Source organism: Teleopsis dalmanni, unplaced genomic scaffold, assembly GCF_002237135.1.
Source record: "Teleopsis dalmanni isolate 2A unplaced genomic scaffold, ASM223713v2 unscaffolded_contig_0440, whole genome shotgun sequence".
Classification (NCBI taxonomy): domain Eukaryota; kingdom Metazoa; phylum Arthropoda; class Insecta; order Diptera; family Diopsidae; genus Teleopsis; species Teleopsis dalmanni.
Window position 1 is genome coordinate 1 of NW_024031822.1, and position 13867 is coordinate 13867.

At 32.1% G+C, this 13867-nt stretch overlaps 2 protein-coding genes across 2 annotated transcripts; both read left to right on the forward strand.

Annotated features, from left to right (window-relative positions):
* Positions 1 to 5422: 5422 nt before the first annotated feature.
* LOC119663467 (period circadian protein-like) lies at positions 5423 to 5853 on the forward strand. The gene is made up of 2 exons (XM_038073076.1): positions 5423 to 5559; positions 5622 to 5853. Exons 1-2 carry the CDS (start codon positions 5452 to 5454, stop codon positions 5682 to 5684), a joined length of 171 nt encoding a protein of 56 aa, XP_037929004.1. The 5' UTR covers positions 5423 to 5451; the 3' UTR covers positions 5685 to 5853.
* A 1107-nt stretch (positions 5854 to 6960) lies between these two features.
* On the forward strand, positions 6961 to 10028 carry LOC119663468 (protein ALP1-like). Its single transcript, XM_038073077.1, has 2 exons — positions 6961 to 7092; positions 9459 to 10028. Exons 1-2 carry the CDS (start codon positions 6961 to 6963, stop codon positions 10026 to 10028), a joined length of 702 nt encoding a protein of 233 aa, XP_037929005.1.
* The last annotated feature ends 3839 nt before the right edge of the window (positions 10029 to 13867 follow it).

A 13867-nucleotide genomic window follows, 5' to 3' on the forward strand; every position in this document is an offset into this window, starting at 1 on the left:
GCATTATTGTAGGTGTAGGCAAACCAAGTGACGTACATGTAACATTATGTGTTAACAAAATATACTCGATTTCCAATAATACTATATTAAAAGAAACATCTACACTACAACCATCTCTAACGAAATCTTCGCTTAAATTATCTCTAAATTCCACCCAAAGCGCTAATGCATTTGCTGGAATATTGAAGGCACAATTAATCGCAAACAAATTACGCATTTGTTTTCCTGAGTTAAATGTCTTAGCTTCATTGAGAGAAACTCTCCACTCGTTATAATTGGACGCAATTCCCCTAGCATGATTCGATAAATGTCCTATAAACAATTCCATTGAATGTACGCACATCTTCATATGATTTTGGCCCTTTTACATGCAACAAAAGTAATCTTAAATGGAATTGCTCAATTTCTTTGGGAAACACCATATACATCCGAGTAATAATTTTATCTCCTCCTCGTTGTCTTTTTTGCCAAGATTTTCTACTATCAATCCAAACATAATGCAATGAAATTTCTATATACGTATATTGATTAGCAGATGAATCACTTTAATTCAATTGAAAGAAAGCTAATAGCTTCGTAAGCTTAGGATTTTCTACTGCTTGTCTTTCTTGGTCTTCGCGAAATATAATATTTTGTCTTTGTGTCAAATGAATGTGAAGACGAATTATAATATGAGACTGAAAATGCATAGGAAATTCATATATTCGCCACATAGCCTCAGTTGATCCCACATATCGATCATTCAAAAAATTTCTAACGTCATCTACTTCAACTTGTACTTGTTAGTCATTTTCGTTTGTGCTTTCACTTTGAATTAAAACAGTTGCACTATCAAAACCCTTATATACATATTTATATATGTACTTAATACTTTTGACGGAAGTGCACACCTCGACATTAATGTGACAATTATATTTTGCAAACAAATACGGGTTGTATGGAACGACATAACGATTATCTAGAGACTTTCCTCTAACATCAACGGAAACATTATTATCGCGCCGTCTATACAACGGATAACCATTAACTGATTCTTTCGTTAATTGTACAAAATCCTTTGGAAATTGTTTTGAATATTTTCCATCTTGCATACATACAGAGCTTGGATTCAAAACACCGCATGGACCGTGCATCATGTGTTTGACAACAAATTCATGTAATTTTGGCTGCAAATTTTTATCCGGTATCTCTGCACAAACTATTTTATCAATATCAGCCGGCCCGACAATTTTGTCATTTTCACATAAAGTTATCAAAATGTGAGCATGAGGCAAACCTCCCTTTTGAAATTCGATTGTATATATAAGAGCCTCAACTTTGCCAAAAATATATTTATTCCAAATGTCAGAAATGAGTTCTTTTAACTTCGATTTAAATACACGCACAACTATTTCAGGCCTGAAATGAGATGATTCATTAGGATCAATATTATATACAATTTCCGCCCAATTCTGATTGCAAGTCATTGTAACAAAAAGCGATGGCTTGCCAAAATACTGAACAATTGACATTGCATCTAAGTAATTTTGATACATGTTTCTCGGAGACCCAGTGAAGGATGAAGACAAAATCACTTTACGACCTAAGCTACCATCTCCTACTTGATTCGTTTGCAAATAATCACTAATATTGTTATACACATCTGCCCTCAAATTTACTTGATTCTGTCTTATAAAATGTAGTCGACATACTTCTATTCTCACATACATATCAACAATGTATTGCAAAAATAGTTTTTGCGATTTATGCAAAAAGCTAAATTGATCCCTTATTGCAAAACTGAAGCATGCAAATTGTAACATTGTAACTTTATTTCGAATCTGCCTACCATTAGAATTATGTTGCACGTTATGCGATATATTAACGTGCCAACCAAAATCTCCATTTGGGAATAGTAAAGGATATGCCAATGGTTCCAAAGCAGAATCTAATACTAATACATTCTTAACTACACCATTTGTTTTTAAAAAAGATATCATATTTCTCTCAAATGGTGGTTCGCCATCTATAGTCGTAAATATTATATCTTCGTATATCTGTATCACGATTCACGATAATTGCCATACAAATCTCTTTTGTGCATTGCATACTCTATCATAATGTTCTTTCATTGTACAAAATGAATATCTCTCGAATTGAAGTGTTGTTAATGTCGATTCAACCAATTAATTAACCTTAACTATCACACAATTCACAATTAAAATTCATCACAATTAAAATTTAACTATCACACAATACACTTGAAATAAATCTAAAAATTTCAAACTCATTAACCTTAACTATCCACATTTCACAATTAAAATATATCACATTTAAAATTTATCAAAATTAAAATTTATCACAATTAAAATTTAACTATCACACAATGCAAATAAAACGATTGATATCAAAGGATATTTCCACTTCAATGCGTTTTTTTTATTCACAAACAATATTTGAAATTTAATGAGCTTTAAAAATCTGATTGTAACAGAATCCACAAAGTCCAAACACACAAAGTCCAAACACACAAAGTCCACTTTTTTCCAAAAGTGGAAAAAAATCGCACACACAAATCCACCGTAAACAATTAACAATTCGTCACAAAAAAAAACTTTGAAAAACACATGTATTTTGTTGTTGTAGTCGCTAAATTTACGCGAACGCATTTTTACCTGTGTTTCCGTTAACGTACATGCGAAAAAATAACGTTGTGCTCTTCTGCACGTCTTCACCTTTCCAACGGTATAAATTTTATCCATATATGTCAACGGCAACACAGTTAAAACGGGGTAACAAACTTTTATGTAGCGTAATTATATATAGATTTGCGCGTATATACACATGAGAATTTTTTCTCCTACTTTTCTCCTATTTTATGAAATGCGAAATTTGTGTGTGCAATAGTAATATTTGAAATTTAAGAAATGCGTTGACGAAAATCAAAATTTTTGATATATCTTCAAACACGCTCGTGTCTTTGCATATACAGTCGGATTTGGTCGGCATGCAAAATTTCATTTATTTTGAGAAATGGAAGCGTAAATATCGTTTATATGCACACATTATTTGTCGTTAGCATGCGATGCTTTGCAAATATAAATGAATTGTATCTTTTATTTTAAATATTTATATTTTCTAAATAGGTAAAATTTTTTAATTTCCAAAACAAGTTATTAAGAAGAACTAAAATATTAATAACCTTGGGCTAACAAAAATATATAAATAACCAAACATTAAATTACAATGAATATTTTATTTTAAATATTAATTGCATTGTGCACCGACAGAAAATTTGTTATTAAAATATACCAAAAAAAAATTAAATTAAATAAAATATAATATATATAAAAATAAATATAAAAATTGAAATTATAAAAATAAACATATAATTTAAAATTATAAATTAAATGTAAAACATCATTTTTCGTATGGAAATTACGCATAGCAGCCGCTGTTGACACTTCAGCGATTGCTTTAATACTGATGAGTGAACAAATTTTGCATTGTTTGCTGGAGGCGTATTTAAAAAATTGTTGTAAAATTTGATGTGTAATGGCGAGAGAAGACTTCGTGCGTTGTCAACACGCGATGCTGTCTAAGGGCCACTTTAGATACCATATTCATATATTCCATATTCACAATAATCTTATTAAGACAAATTATTATAGAAAATATGCAGAATGAAAAAGAATAACTCTTACTTTGAAATATAAATTTTAAAAAATACGATTTTCATACCTTGTATTGTAAAAGGGTCATTCTTTTACAACTCGGACACCTTGTTGACCTCATGATCTCCGATTTTTCTGAAATTTTTTTATGAACTCCTTTTATAAAATAAGAAGACCCGTATCTCGGGAAACGATTTTGTGAAATTTTTCCTACGAGATATGGACCCATGGGGTTTTGAGAATTAGCATTGTAGACATATTTTTAAATGGGTATTAATCTGAATCAAAAGTAAAAAAAAATTTGTGTGACATAATCCTGTTTTTTTTACTGAAAATTCGTGTGTATATGTTTGGTGTGATATGAAGGATAAATAAATTTTTAAAAGTATATAGAATTTAATATAATATTATATAAGAATATTTGTAGCATATTCTTTGAAAATTCATTCAATGGAAATGTAGTACGCATGTGCTTGATGTGTTTTGCGGGAGAAAAAAAAAAAAGTTTTAATTGCTTAAACAATTTCACAAAAGTACAATCAATTATCTTTGAAGCACTGTAAATTTCAAGTTTCTAGCTTTTATAGAACTTGAGATATACCCATTTGAAAATATGTCTACAATGCCAATTCTTAAAACCCCATGGGTCCATTGAATGAATTTTCAAAGAATATGCTACAAATATTCTTATATAATGTTATTGATTTCGATTAGTAATTAAATTCTATATACTTTTAAAAATTTATTTATCTTTCATATCACACCAAACATGTACACACGATTTTGCAGTAAAAAAAAGGATTATGTCACACAAATTTTTTTTTTACTTTTGCTTCAGATTAATATACAAATTATACTTAAAAAATAAATACTTCCACTGTGATATTCCTTTTAGAATTAAATAAAAAAAATTAATTTATCAGGTGTTTTTACGTTGCTCATATGCACCATAATACCATTAAATCAATTTCCGAAGAAAAACTACACAAAAATGTCTACTGATTATTTTTAAAATAAATGTATACATAAAATATTAACATTTCAAATTAGTTCCGCTTCATTTCTGTTTTTAAATTATGAATTTTATCATAATTAAACGGCTTAATTCATCTATATAAGAAAAAAGTTTATTAGTTTCTTACTAGCCGAACTATCTAGATAACTGCAGCACATAGTCACACCTTTACCTTTTTTTATTTCCTATAGATTTCTTACCTGTGCAGAGTATTTTTCCAACTGTAGCAAAATAACACTTCACCGAAAAAGGTAGGTGCGAAAATTTTTATTTCGTAGTAAAATTTAAAACTGTATCGAAATAAAATATAAAAAATGATAATAGTTTTGAGAAATTTTTTTTTTGAAATTTAAGGATTAATATTAGAACTCAAATATAAACAATTTTAATTACTTAAACAATTTCATAAAAGTACAAACAATTATCTTTGAAACGCTGTAAATTTCAAGTTTCTATCTTTTATAGAACTTGAGATATACCCATTTGAAAATATGTCTACAATGCCAATTCTCAAAACCCCATGGGTCCATATCTCGTAGGAAAAATTTCACAAAATCTTTTCCCGAGATACGGGTCTTCTTATTTTATAAAAGGCGTAGATCATGAGATAATTTTTTGCCAAAATCCGTCCGGTTAGTAAAAGAATCACCCAAAAGCACTCTTTAGAAACTATGTATTTGATAAAAATAGTGTGAAATTATTTATTTGATTAAGTGCTAAATATTAAATGCATTGTTTTGTATATTTTAGCCAAATACTGATAGTAATGGTAATAGCGACGATATGGATGGCTCAAGTTTCTCATCCTTCTATTCATCATTTATTAAAACAACTGATGGATCTGACAGCCCACAAGAAACTGACAAGGAGTTCAAACAGGGCAAATACAAAGTAGTTTTGGTTAACCTATTAAAACAAAATGAATGTACCTTACTGAATATTATCTTTTCTAGAAAAAAAGTGTTGTAAAGTTAAAGGAACAAGAAGAAAACGACTCGCAACATAGTAAACAATAATTCTTGCATATAGGAAAATTATATAAATTTATCACCGAATTTCACTGCAAATGAAATCAAAAAGTATGGTTTAAATAATATAAAACTGCTGTTATTAATCTATTGGCAAAGTGTAAACTGTACGAATATTTTTAAAAATAAATGCTAATTTTGTTTCTTTAAATGGTTATCCGGTTGTTTTATTTTTAAAATTTAAAGGGTTTTCAAATAGCAAAGAAAGAAAGGACAAAGACAAAAATTTTATTCAATTTATTGAAATTTGGCTGACCATACAAAGCTGTTTCGAGTATTGCCAAGTTCTCATCAATAGTGGTTCTAGAAAATAATCGAATTTCTTAATTAGTTTATACCATAGTCCGTATATAATTTGTTTGGGCTGCAAGTGCCAGGCTTAGAACTCGTACCTATCAAATTAGAAGCGATGACTAACCATGTAGACGAGTAGACGAGACTACACAAACTTTAAGTGCTCTAGTTCCAGGTTTTTTGTCACTTTTTTATTTAATTAGTAACATTAACCAAAGCACTTGCCGAGCTTTAAATTAGCATAAATAAATTGAATAAAATTTTTGTGTTGTTTATTTTTTATTATTATGGTTTAAGATAAAAGTTTTTTGAATTTTTTTTTTTGGTATTTAAAAACATTACCGTAAAAGAGAGTACATTACTCGGCTGCAGTATGGTGCTGCGGTATAAATATATAAATATAATAAGCTCAACCCTGCTTTCATAATGTACGTCTGTGAGGCGTACGATCTTTTTACATTTTGCTCTCTCTCTCTCACAAATGTTTTCACAACGTATGCATATTTGCATTTATCTCAGTCGTTACCAGTGGTAGTTGATTTTCGGTGGTAAAATTTGTATATTCTGAGATACTGCCAAGCCATACGTCTACGAGATGTATGTTTATGTTTTGTGCTACTTGTACAATTTTTGAGTGATTATTAGTTATTGTGTTTTTTTATTTAAATTCAGTACATGTAAGTGTAAATAAAAGCAAAATGGAAAGTAATGAAATATTAGACGACACGCAAATAGCTACTTAACTGACATATCTAGATGAATTTAGCTCAACCGAAAATGAGAGTGAAAGAGAAGCGATTATTAGTTATTGTGTTTTTTTATTTAAATTCAGTACATGTAAGTGTAAATAAAAGCAAAATGGAAAGTAATGAAATATTAGACGACACGCAAATAGCTACTTATCTGACATATCTAGATGAATTTAGCTTAACCGAAAATGAGAGTGAAAGAGAAGATGTGGTATCGGAAAATGATATTCCAAAATATCAAAAAAGACGCAAAAGATAAAGATCTTAATGTACAGGAAAATCGTGAAAATATATCGCCAGACCCGGAACACGAAGAAACCAACAATAATAGGTCGTCTTTAGACAGCCGGATAGTAAGAGTACTTCAGCCAACATCAAGAAGCAAAAGCCAATATTGCTGGACTACCTCGAAGGGAATAAATGCCGGTAGAGTTCTATCGATGAATGGTGTTCGAATAATAAGAGGTCCCACAAGAGCATGTAAAGCCTTATGTGATCCGATTTCTTCCTTCACTGCTTTTTTTACTGACGAAATAATATCAGAAATAGTTTAGTGGACAGATGCAGAGATATCTCTAATACGAACAACTAATTTGACAAGCAAAACGTTCGCAGATACAAATTGTCTTGAAATTGGTGCTCTTCTTAGCATACTGACTTTGACCGCAGTATTGAAGGACAATCACTTGTCAGCTATTGAGTTATTCAATACCACCTATAGTGGAGATAGGTACATTGTTGCCATATTTGGACAAGACAACAACAACTATAAGGATGAAAATTTTGCACAAATTTCCAACCTACATAAATTTAAATAAATTTCGAAGAAATCTGAAATTAAAATAGAGGAATTAACATTTAACATAGTTATTAGAAACTACTTACCAAAAAGTCACCCAGCCTGCACGCAACTGCAACACGTGAAGCAATCTGAAATTAAGAGAAAATAAATTTGTAATAAATAGAGAAATATATCTTAATAAAATAATAAATACATTCCTTCTTTGTTCATCCCCGCAAATTTATTTAAATAATTTATTAATAAATAATTTTTCATAATTATAAAATTAAATTATAAATAATTTAAAAAAAAACACGATAAAATTACTAACACCGGCGCTTTCATGTAAAAAGTAAAAATGTAAACAAACATTTGCAAACGTCAAAAACGTCAAAATGCAATTCGCTGAAAAAAAATGCACAAGGAAGCTTTTGTGCAAGTGTTAAAGTGCATTAAGTTTAACTAAGAGAAACTCAAAGCTTTGTGTACTTTGCACATAAAGTTCAAGAGGATGCATATAAAAGACGGCGCAATTTTCTAAGAAGGGAGTGTGTCTTGTATGATCACTCAGTGGCATTGTATGTCAACATATAAAATAAATAAATATTAAAAATGGTACAACGAAACGGGAAAATCCGTGTCGTTACACAACTTCAACGATGCCATTAGGTGAATACTTCGTGAAGGAGTTAAAAAGGCCAATACATGGTACCTGTCGCAACATCACTTTCGATAATTGGTTCACCTTCGTACAACTAGCAAAGAGCTTCCTAAAAGAGCCATATAAGTTGACCATTGTTGGAACAATAAGATCCAACAAGCGAGAAATACCTGAGCAAATAAAAAATACCCGCTCACGACCGTTTGGTACAACAATGTTTTGCTTTGATGGCTCTTTAACTTTAGTGTCATATAAGCTCATATAAGTTCATATAAGCTCATATAACGCACATATAACGCCATATAAGCTAATCTTTGATGGCCATCAAAGATAATATATTTGCTATCTTCCACCGAAAAAGGTAGGTGTGATTATCTGCTGCAGTTTTTTAGATAGTTCGACTACTATGAATCTAATCAACTTTTTAATTCATCTATGGTATATAAGAAAAAAGTTTATTGAACGGTTTAATTATGTTAAAAATCATAATTTAAAAACAGAAATGATGTGGAACTAATTTAAAATGTCAATATTTTACCTTCTGCTCAAAAAGTACTCGGATTTTGTAAATAAAACACACAAATTTAAATTTTATTCCAAATTTATTTTATCTCCTTCAAAATATGCTCCTTCTAAAGCGATACACATATGCCAACGCTTTACCCAAATTTCCATACACTTTTCGTAGGCCCGTGAAGGTATGGCTTTTAGTTCCTTCAGCGAATTCTCTTTTACCGATTCAATCGACTCAAAACGCTTACCACGAAGAAGCAATTCGAGTTACGGGAACAGGAAACGGATCTAGATCTGGTGAATATGGTGCCTGAGCGATGACAGTGGTGCCGTGTTTGGTCAAAAAATCGCGTACAACAAGAATTTTCCATAGTAAAAATCGCTAAATGCACTTGAGGTAGTTTCACATTAACAGCTGCTGTAAACAAACTAATTGACAGATGGCGTTCAAATTTGTACCATATGTCAAGAAATAACAAAAAAAATTTTTTGAAAAAGGTCTATTACTTAAGGAGTAGTTAACAAACAACAAAATCCGGATACTTGTTGCGCAGGTTTAAAAATAAAAAGTGAAAATTTTTGTATAGTTTTTCTTCGAAAATTGATTTAATGGTATTATGGTGCGTATGAGCAACGTGAATGACAACTGATAAATTAATTTTTTTTAATTACTTCTAAAAGAAGTATCACAGTGGAAATATTTATTTTGTAAGTAGAATTTATATATTAATTTGAATCAAAAGTAAAAAAAAATTTTAACCAAGTTAGATGACGGTCGGTTTTGCTTATTTGCTTATTTAGTTGCCTTGATTTCTGAAGCTGAAATATTTAAAAAAGCAAACGGCAGCAAACAGTTTCCGATTGGACTACATTTAGCTATAGTTCTGTATCGTTTGGGCTCTTCAGGAGAGAGTGCGTCAATAAGGAAAGTAGCAACTACTTTTGGAATTGGCGATGGTGCAACTTTGATGAAAATTACACAAAGAATTTTTAGTGTTTTTATAACACTATTGACGAAGTACATCGTATGGCCAAGCTCATCAGAGCAGGAACAAATAATAAGTGACACGTACAATGAATTACCGTTTTGCATTGGCTATATCGATGGCACCGAAATAAAAATTGCAGATGCACCACAAATTAATCAAGAAAAATATTTTTCAAGAAATCACATTTATTCCATTAAACTTCAAGCTGTTTGTGATTACAAATTAAGAATAAGAGATGTTGTTGTTGGTTATGAGGGCTCGACTCACGATGCTAAAGTTTTTTCGAACTCAATACTTTTAAAAGAAAAAGATCGATTTTTTTCTAATCAATCATGGATTGCTTGATTGACCACCACCACATATAAGCACAAAAAAGCTCGCTCACAAAAGCTCCACTTTTACAGCGAACACAAATAACCAAATAAGTGCGGTCATACAGACTGGTATGGACCGCTACGTTAACATAAAAAGAAAATTGAGCCCACAAAAAATGTCTAAGTCAAATTTAAAACAATTAAAATTAAGTGATAATTCTCTATATGGTAATCGCTTTGCCGCGCTCGCTATTGAAAATTATGAAAAGGACCATATATCAGAAATAAAAACTTTCCATCCACCTCCAATTTACTTACGCGAAAAGTGTTCAAATACTCTTGTCAACAATCTTACTAAATTAATTGACTCTAAGTCTTTCTACGTTACTCCTCTTAAAAGAGGTGCAATTGAAGAAACGAAGATACAAACTGAAACCGAACACCAGTTCCGTAAGATTAACGACTATTTAAAGGAAAACTCCAAAAATTTTTATACTTATCAGCTCAAAAGTAGCAAGGGAATAGCAGTAGTTGTTAAAGGCATCGAACCGAATGCTGATACTGAAGAAATAAAAATTGCTGTTGAAAATGCTGGCTTTGAGGTAAAATCAGTTTTTAACATAAAAAACAAAGATAAAATTCCTCAACCTTTATATAAAATTGAATTAGAACCAGATACTAAAAATTAAAAAATAACGAGATTCATCCAATTTACCACTTGCGTTTCTTGCTAAACCGTAAGATAACAGTGGAGGAGCCTCATAAACGCAAAACTCCAGTGCAATGTCTAAACTGTCAGGAATTTGGGCATACTAAAAGTTATTGTACTCTGCGCAAAGTTTGTGTGGCCTGCGGTGGTGCTCACCACTCAACTCAATGCAGTACAGATAAAAACAACATAAATTCCAGAAAATGTAACAACTGTGGTGGTAATCATACTGCAAACTACCGTGGCTGTCCAATTTATATCGAAATTAAGAATAAAGCTATCCCACGCTCCGAAAAGGTACCAAATGCTCCATCCATAATTCCACAAAATCCAGTCAATATTAACCAAACAAACACAAAAGAAGTTGAAACAGCTAATTCATACTCAGCCGTCTTAAAAAATGGTTTAGTTAAACAAATTCCTGAAAATTCAGTAACCCCCAATCAAAACTTAGAATCAATGCTAATAACTCTTACCCAGCTTATGACGAACTTTATGGCCTCAATGCAAAACTTAGTGCAAGATATAGTAAAAACTCAAAACCAAATGATGCAGTTTCTTTCAGCTAATAAATGAACTGTCTTAGAATGTGTCACTGGAATGCCAACGGCATCCGCCAGCACAAACTTGAAATCATAAATTTTCTGTCGTCCCACAATATTGATGTTTTTCTAATATCTGAAACCCATCTATGTAGTAAACACAACTTCTCTGTACCTGGATTCAATTTCTACTTCACAAACCATCCTGAAGATAAGCCCCACGGGGGAACAGGAACTCTAATTAATTCAAGAATTAAGCATCACGTCCTAGAACAGCACTCCACAGCCCACATACAAGCTACGTCAATATGCATTAAATTCATTGAAGATGAAGTCGTGCTCAGTGCTGTCTACTGTCCTCCTAGATTTCTTATAACAGAAGCTCAATTCGTGGATTTCTTTTATAATCTCGGTAAAAAATTTATAGCAGCGGGAGACTTTAATGCTAAACATACATACTGGGGCTCCCGTCTAATAAACCCAAAAGGAAAGCAACTCTACTCTACCATTACAAATCGCCGCAACAATTTAGATTTCATATCATCAGGACAACCCACTTACTGGCCATCTGACCCCAAAAAAATACCAGATCTAATCGACTTTTGTGTAGTGAAAAATATTGACAGCGAACTAATATCTGCGCACTCTAGCTTCGAACTATCATCCGATCACTCTCCAGTTTTTATAACCTTATTTAAGGTACCTATAAACAATCAAAGCGTATCAAAACTGACGTCAAAGAAAATCAATTGGGTAAGATATCGTCAATATATTAGTAGCCACTTAGATATAAACCCATCTCTACAGTGTGTAAGTGAAATCGATTCGGCTCTTAATGGATTTGACACAGTTTTAAAATTGGCTGCTAAGCACGCTACTCCTACTGATAAGATAACTTTTACTAGATCTACAAGAAAGTCTTCAGATGCAATTGAAAATATCGTCAGAGAAAAAAGACATCTGAGACGTATGTGGCAAAAGCATAGATCACCTACAAGTAAATTCAAGTTTTTGGCAGCTAAACAACGCCTAAAAAAAGCATTGCTCATAGAGATGGAAAATAGTTTGAACACCTACGTACGAAAGTTAACACCTACAGAAAGTACGAATTATTCCCTATGGCGATCGGTAAGGAAATTAAAAACACCTAAGGAGAGTGCACCACCGCTCAGGCAAGCCGACGGAAAATGGGCCAGGGATGAAGTAGACAAAGCAAATGTGTTCGCAGACCATTTAAGTCAGGTATTTCAACCAAATCCTCCGACCAATAACTTTGAACTACCAATTCAATCTCCTCTAGTCAGTTATGGGCGTCTTAAACTCAAAACCAAACAGATTCAACAGGTTGCAAAAACCCAATTATGTGTCAACAAGTCCCCAGGATATAACCAAATTACAGCAAAAATGCTAATAGAGTTACCTCAAATAGCTTTCAAAATACTGACAAAAATATTTAACGCAATACTTCGACTTGGGTACTTTCCTCAAAGCTGGAAAATTTCACAAATTATAATGATTCCAAAACCAGGAATAAACTTAACATTAAAGTCTTCATATAGACCAATAAGTCTTTTACCAATGCTGTCAAAACTTTTTGAACGAATGCTTCTCGGGAAGATAACAACATATCTACAGCAAAATAACATAATACCTCACCACCAATTTGGTTTTCGTGCCAAACATGGCACCATCGAGCAAGTGAATCGCATAACAAATGAGATTAGGAAAGCATTTGAAGATAAAAAATTCTGCTCTGCTATATTTCTTGATATAGCACAAGCTTTTGACAAGGTTTGGCACGCTGGACTTATTTATAAAATCAAGGAACTCACTCCTGACTACTCTCACAAAATACTAGAGTCATATCTTCAGGACAGGAAATTCCATATAAAAGTTGGAAGCCATACAACAGCTAATCTAGACATAAAGGCTGGAGTTCCTCAAGGCAGTGTTCTAGGTCCAATACTTTATATCCTGTTTACTTCGGATATACCAAGCAACTCTCGTCTTGTGACATCTACGTTTGCTGATGACACTGCTGTCCTTAGTTCTCACCAAAATAGATTCATAGCATCTAGGGACTTAATTGAACACCTCGAACTCATTGAAACATGGTTAGCCAACTGGCGCATTCGTGTAAATGAAAGTAAATGCACACATGTAACATTTACCCTACGTAAGGATACATGTCCCCCAGTAACCTTCAACGGCATCACCATTCCGCAATCAAACACCGTATCGTATCTGGGTGTTCATTTGGATAGGAGACTAACTTGGCGTAAACATCTAGAAGCTAAGCGAACGTAAATAAAACTTAAGACGCAAAAAATTCACTGGTTATTGCATAAAAATTCCAAGTTACGACCAAACCACAAAGTGTTACTCCACAATAGTTTACTTAAGCCAATTTGGAAGTATGGCGCTGAACTATGGGGTAATGCATGTTCCTCCAACATTGAGTTAATTCAGCGTACTCAATCCAGAATCCTTCGTATAATTACTGGGGCTCCGTGGTATATAAGAAGTGATAAAATTCATGAAGATCTGAAAATACCACTAATCAAAGATGAACTCACTAAAATCAAATGCAAATACAAACAAAAACTTGAAATTCATCCG

What these genes read in the sequence shown, in the direction of transcription:
- LOC119663467 (XM_038073076.1), top strand. Translation starts at nt 5,452, where the DNA reads ATGGATGGCTCAAGTTTCTCATCCTTCTATTCATCATTTATTAAAACA. An exon ending in TCAAACAGGGCAAATACAAA is followed by an intron (nt 5,560 to 5,621) that starts GTAGTTTTGGTT and finishes TATCTTTTCTAG; the next exon opens with AAAAAAAGTGTTGTAAAGTT.
- LOC119663468 (XM_038073077.1), top strand. Translation starts at nt 6,961, where the DNA reads ATGATATTCCAAAATATCAAAAAAGACGCAAAAGATAAAGATCTTAAT. An exon ending in CGTCTTTAGACAGCCGGATA is followed by an intron (nt 7,093 to 9,458) that starts GTAAGAGTACTT and finishes ATTTTAACCAAG; the next exon opens with TTAGATGACGGTCGGTTTTG.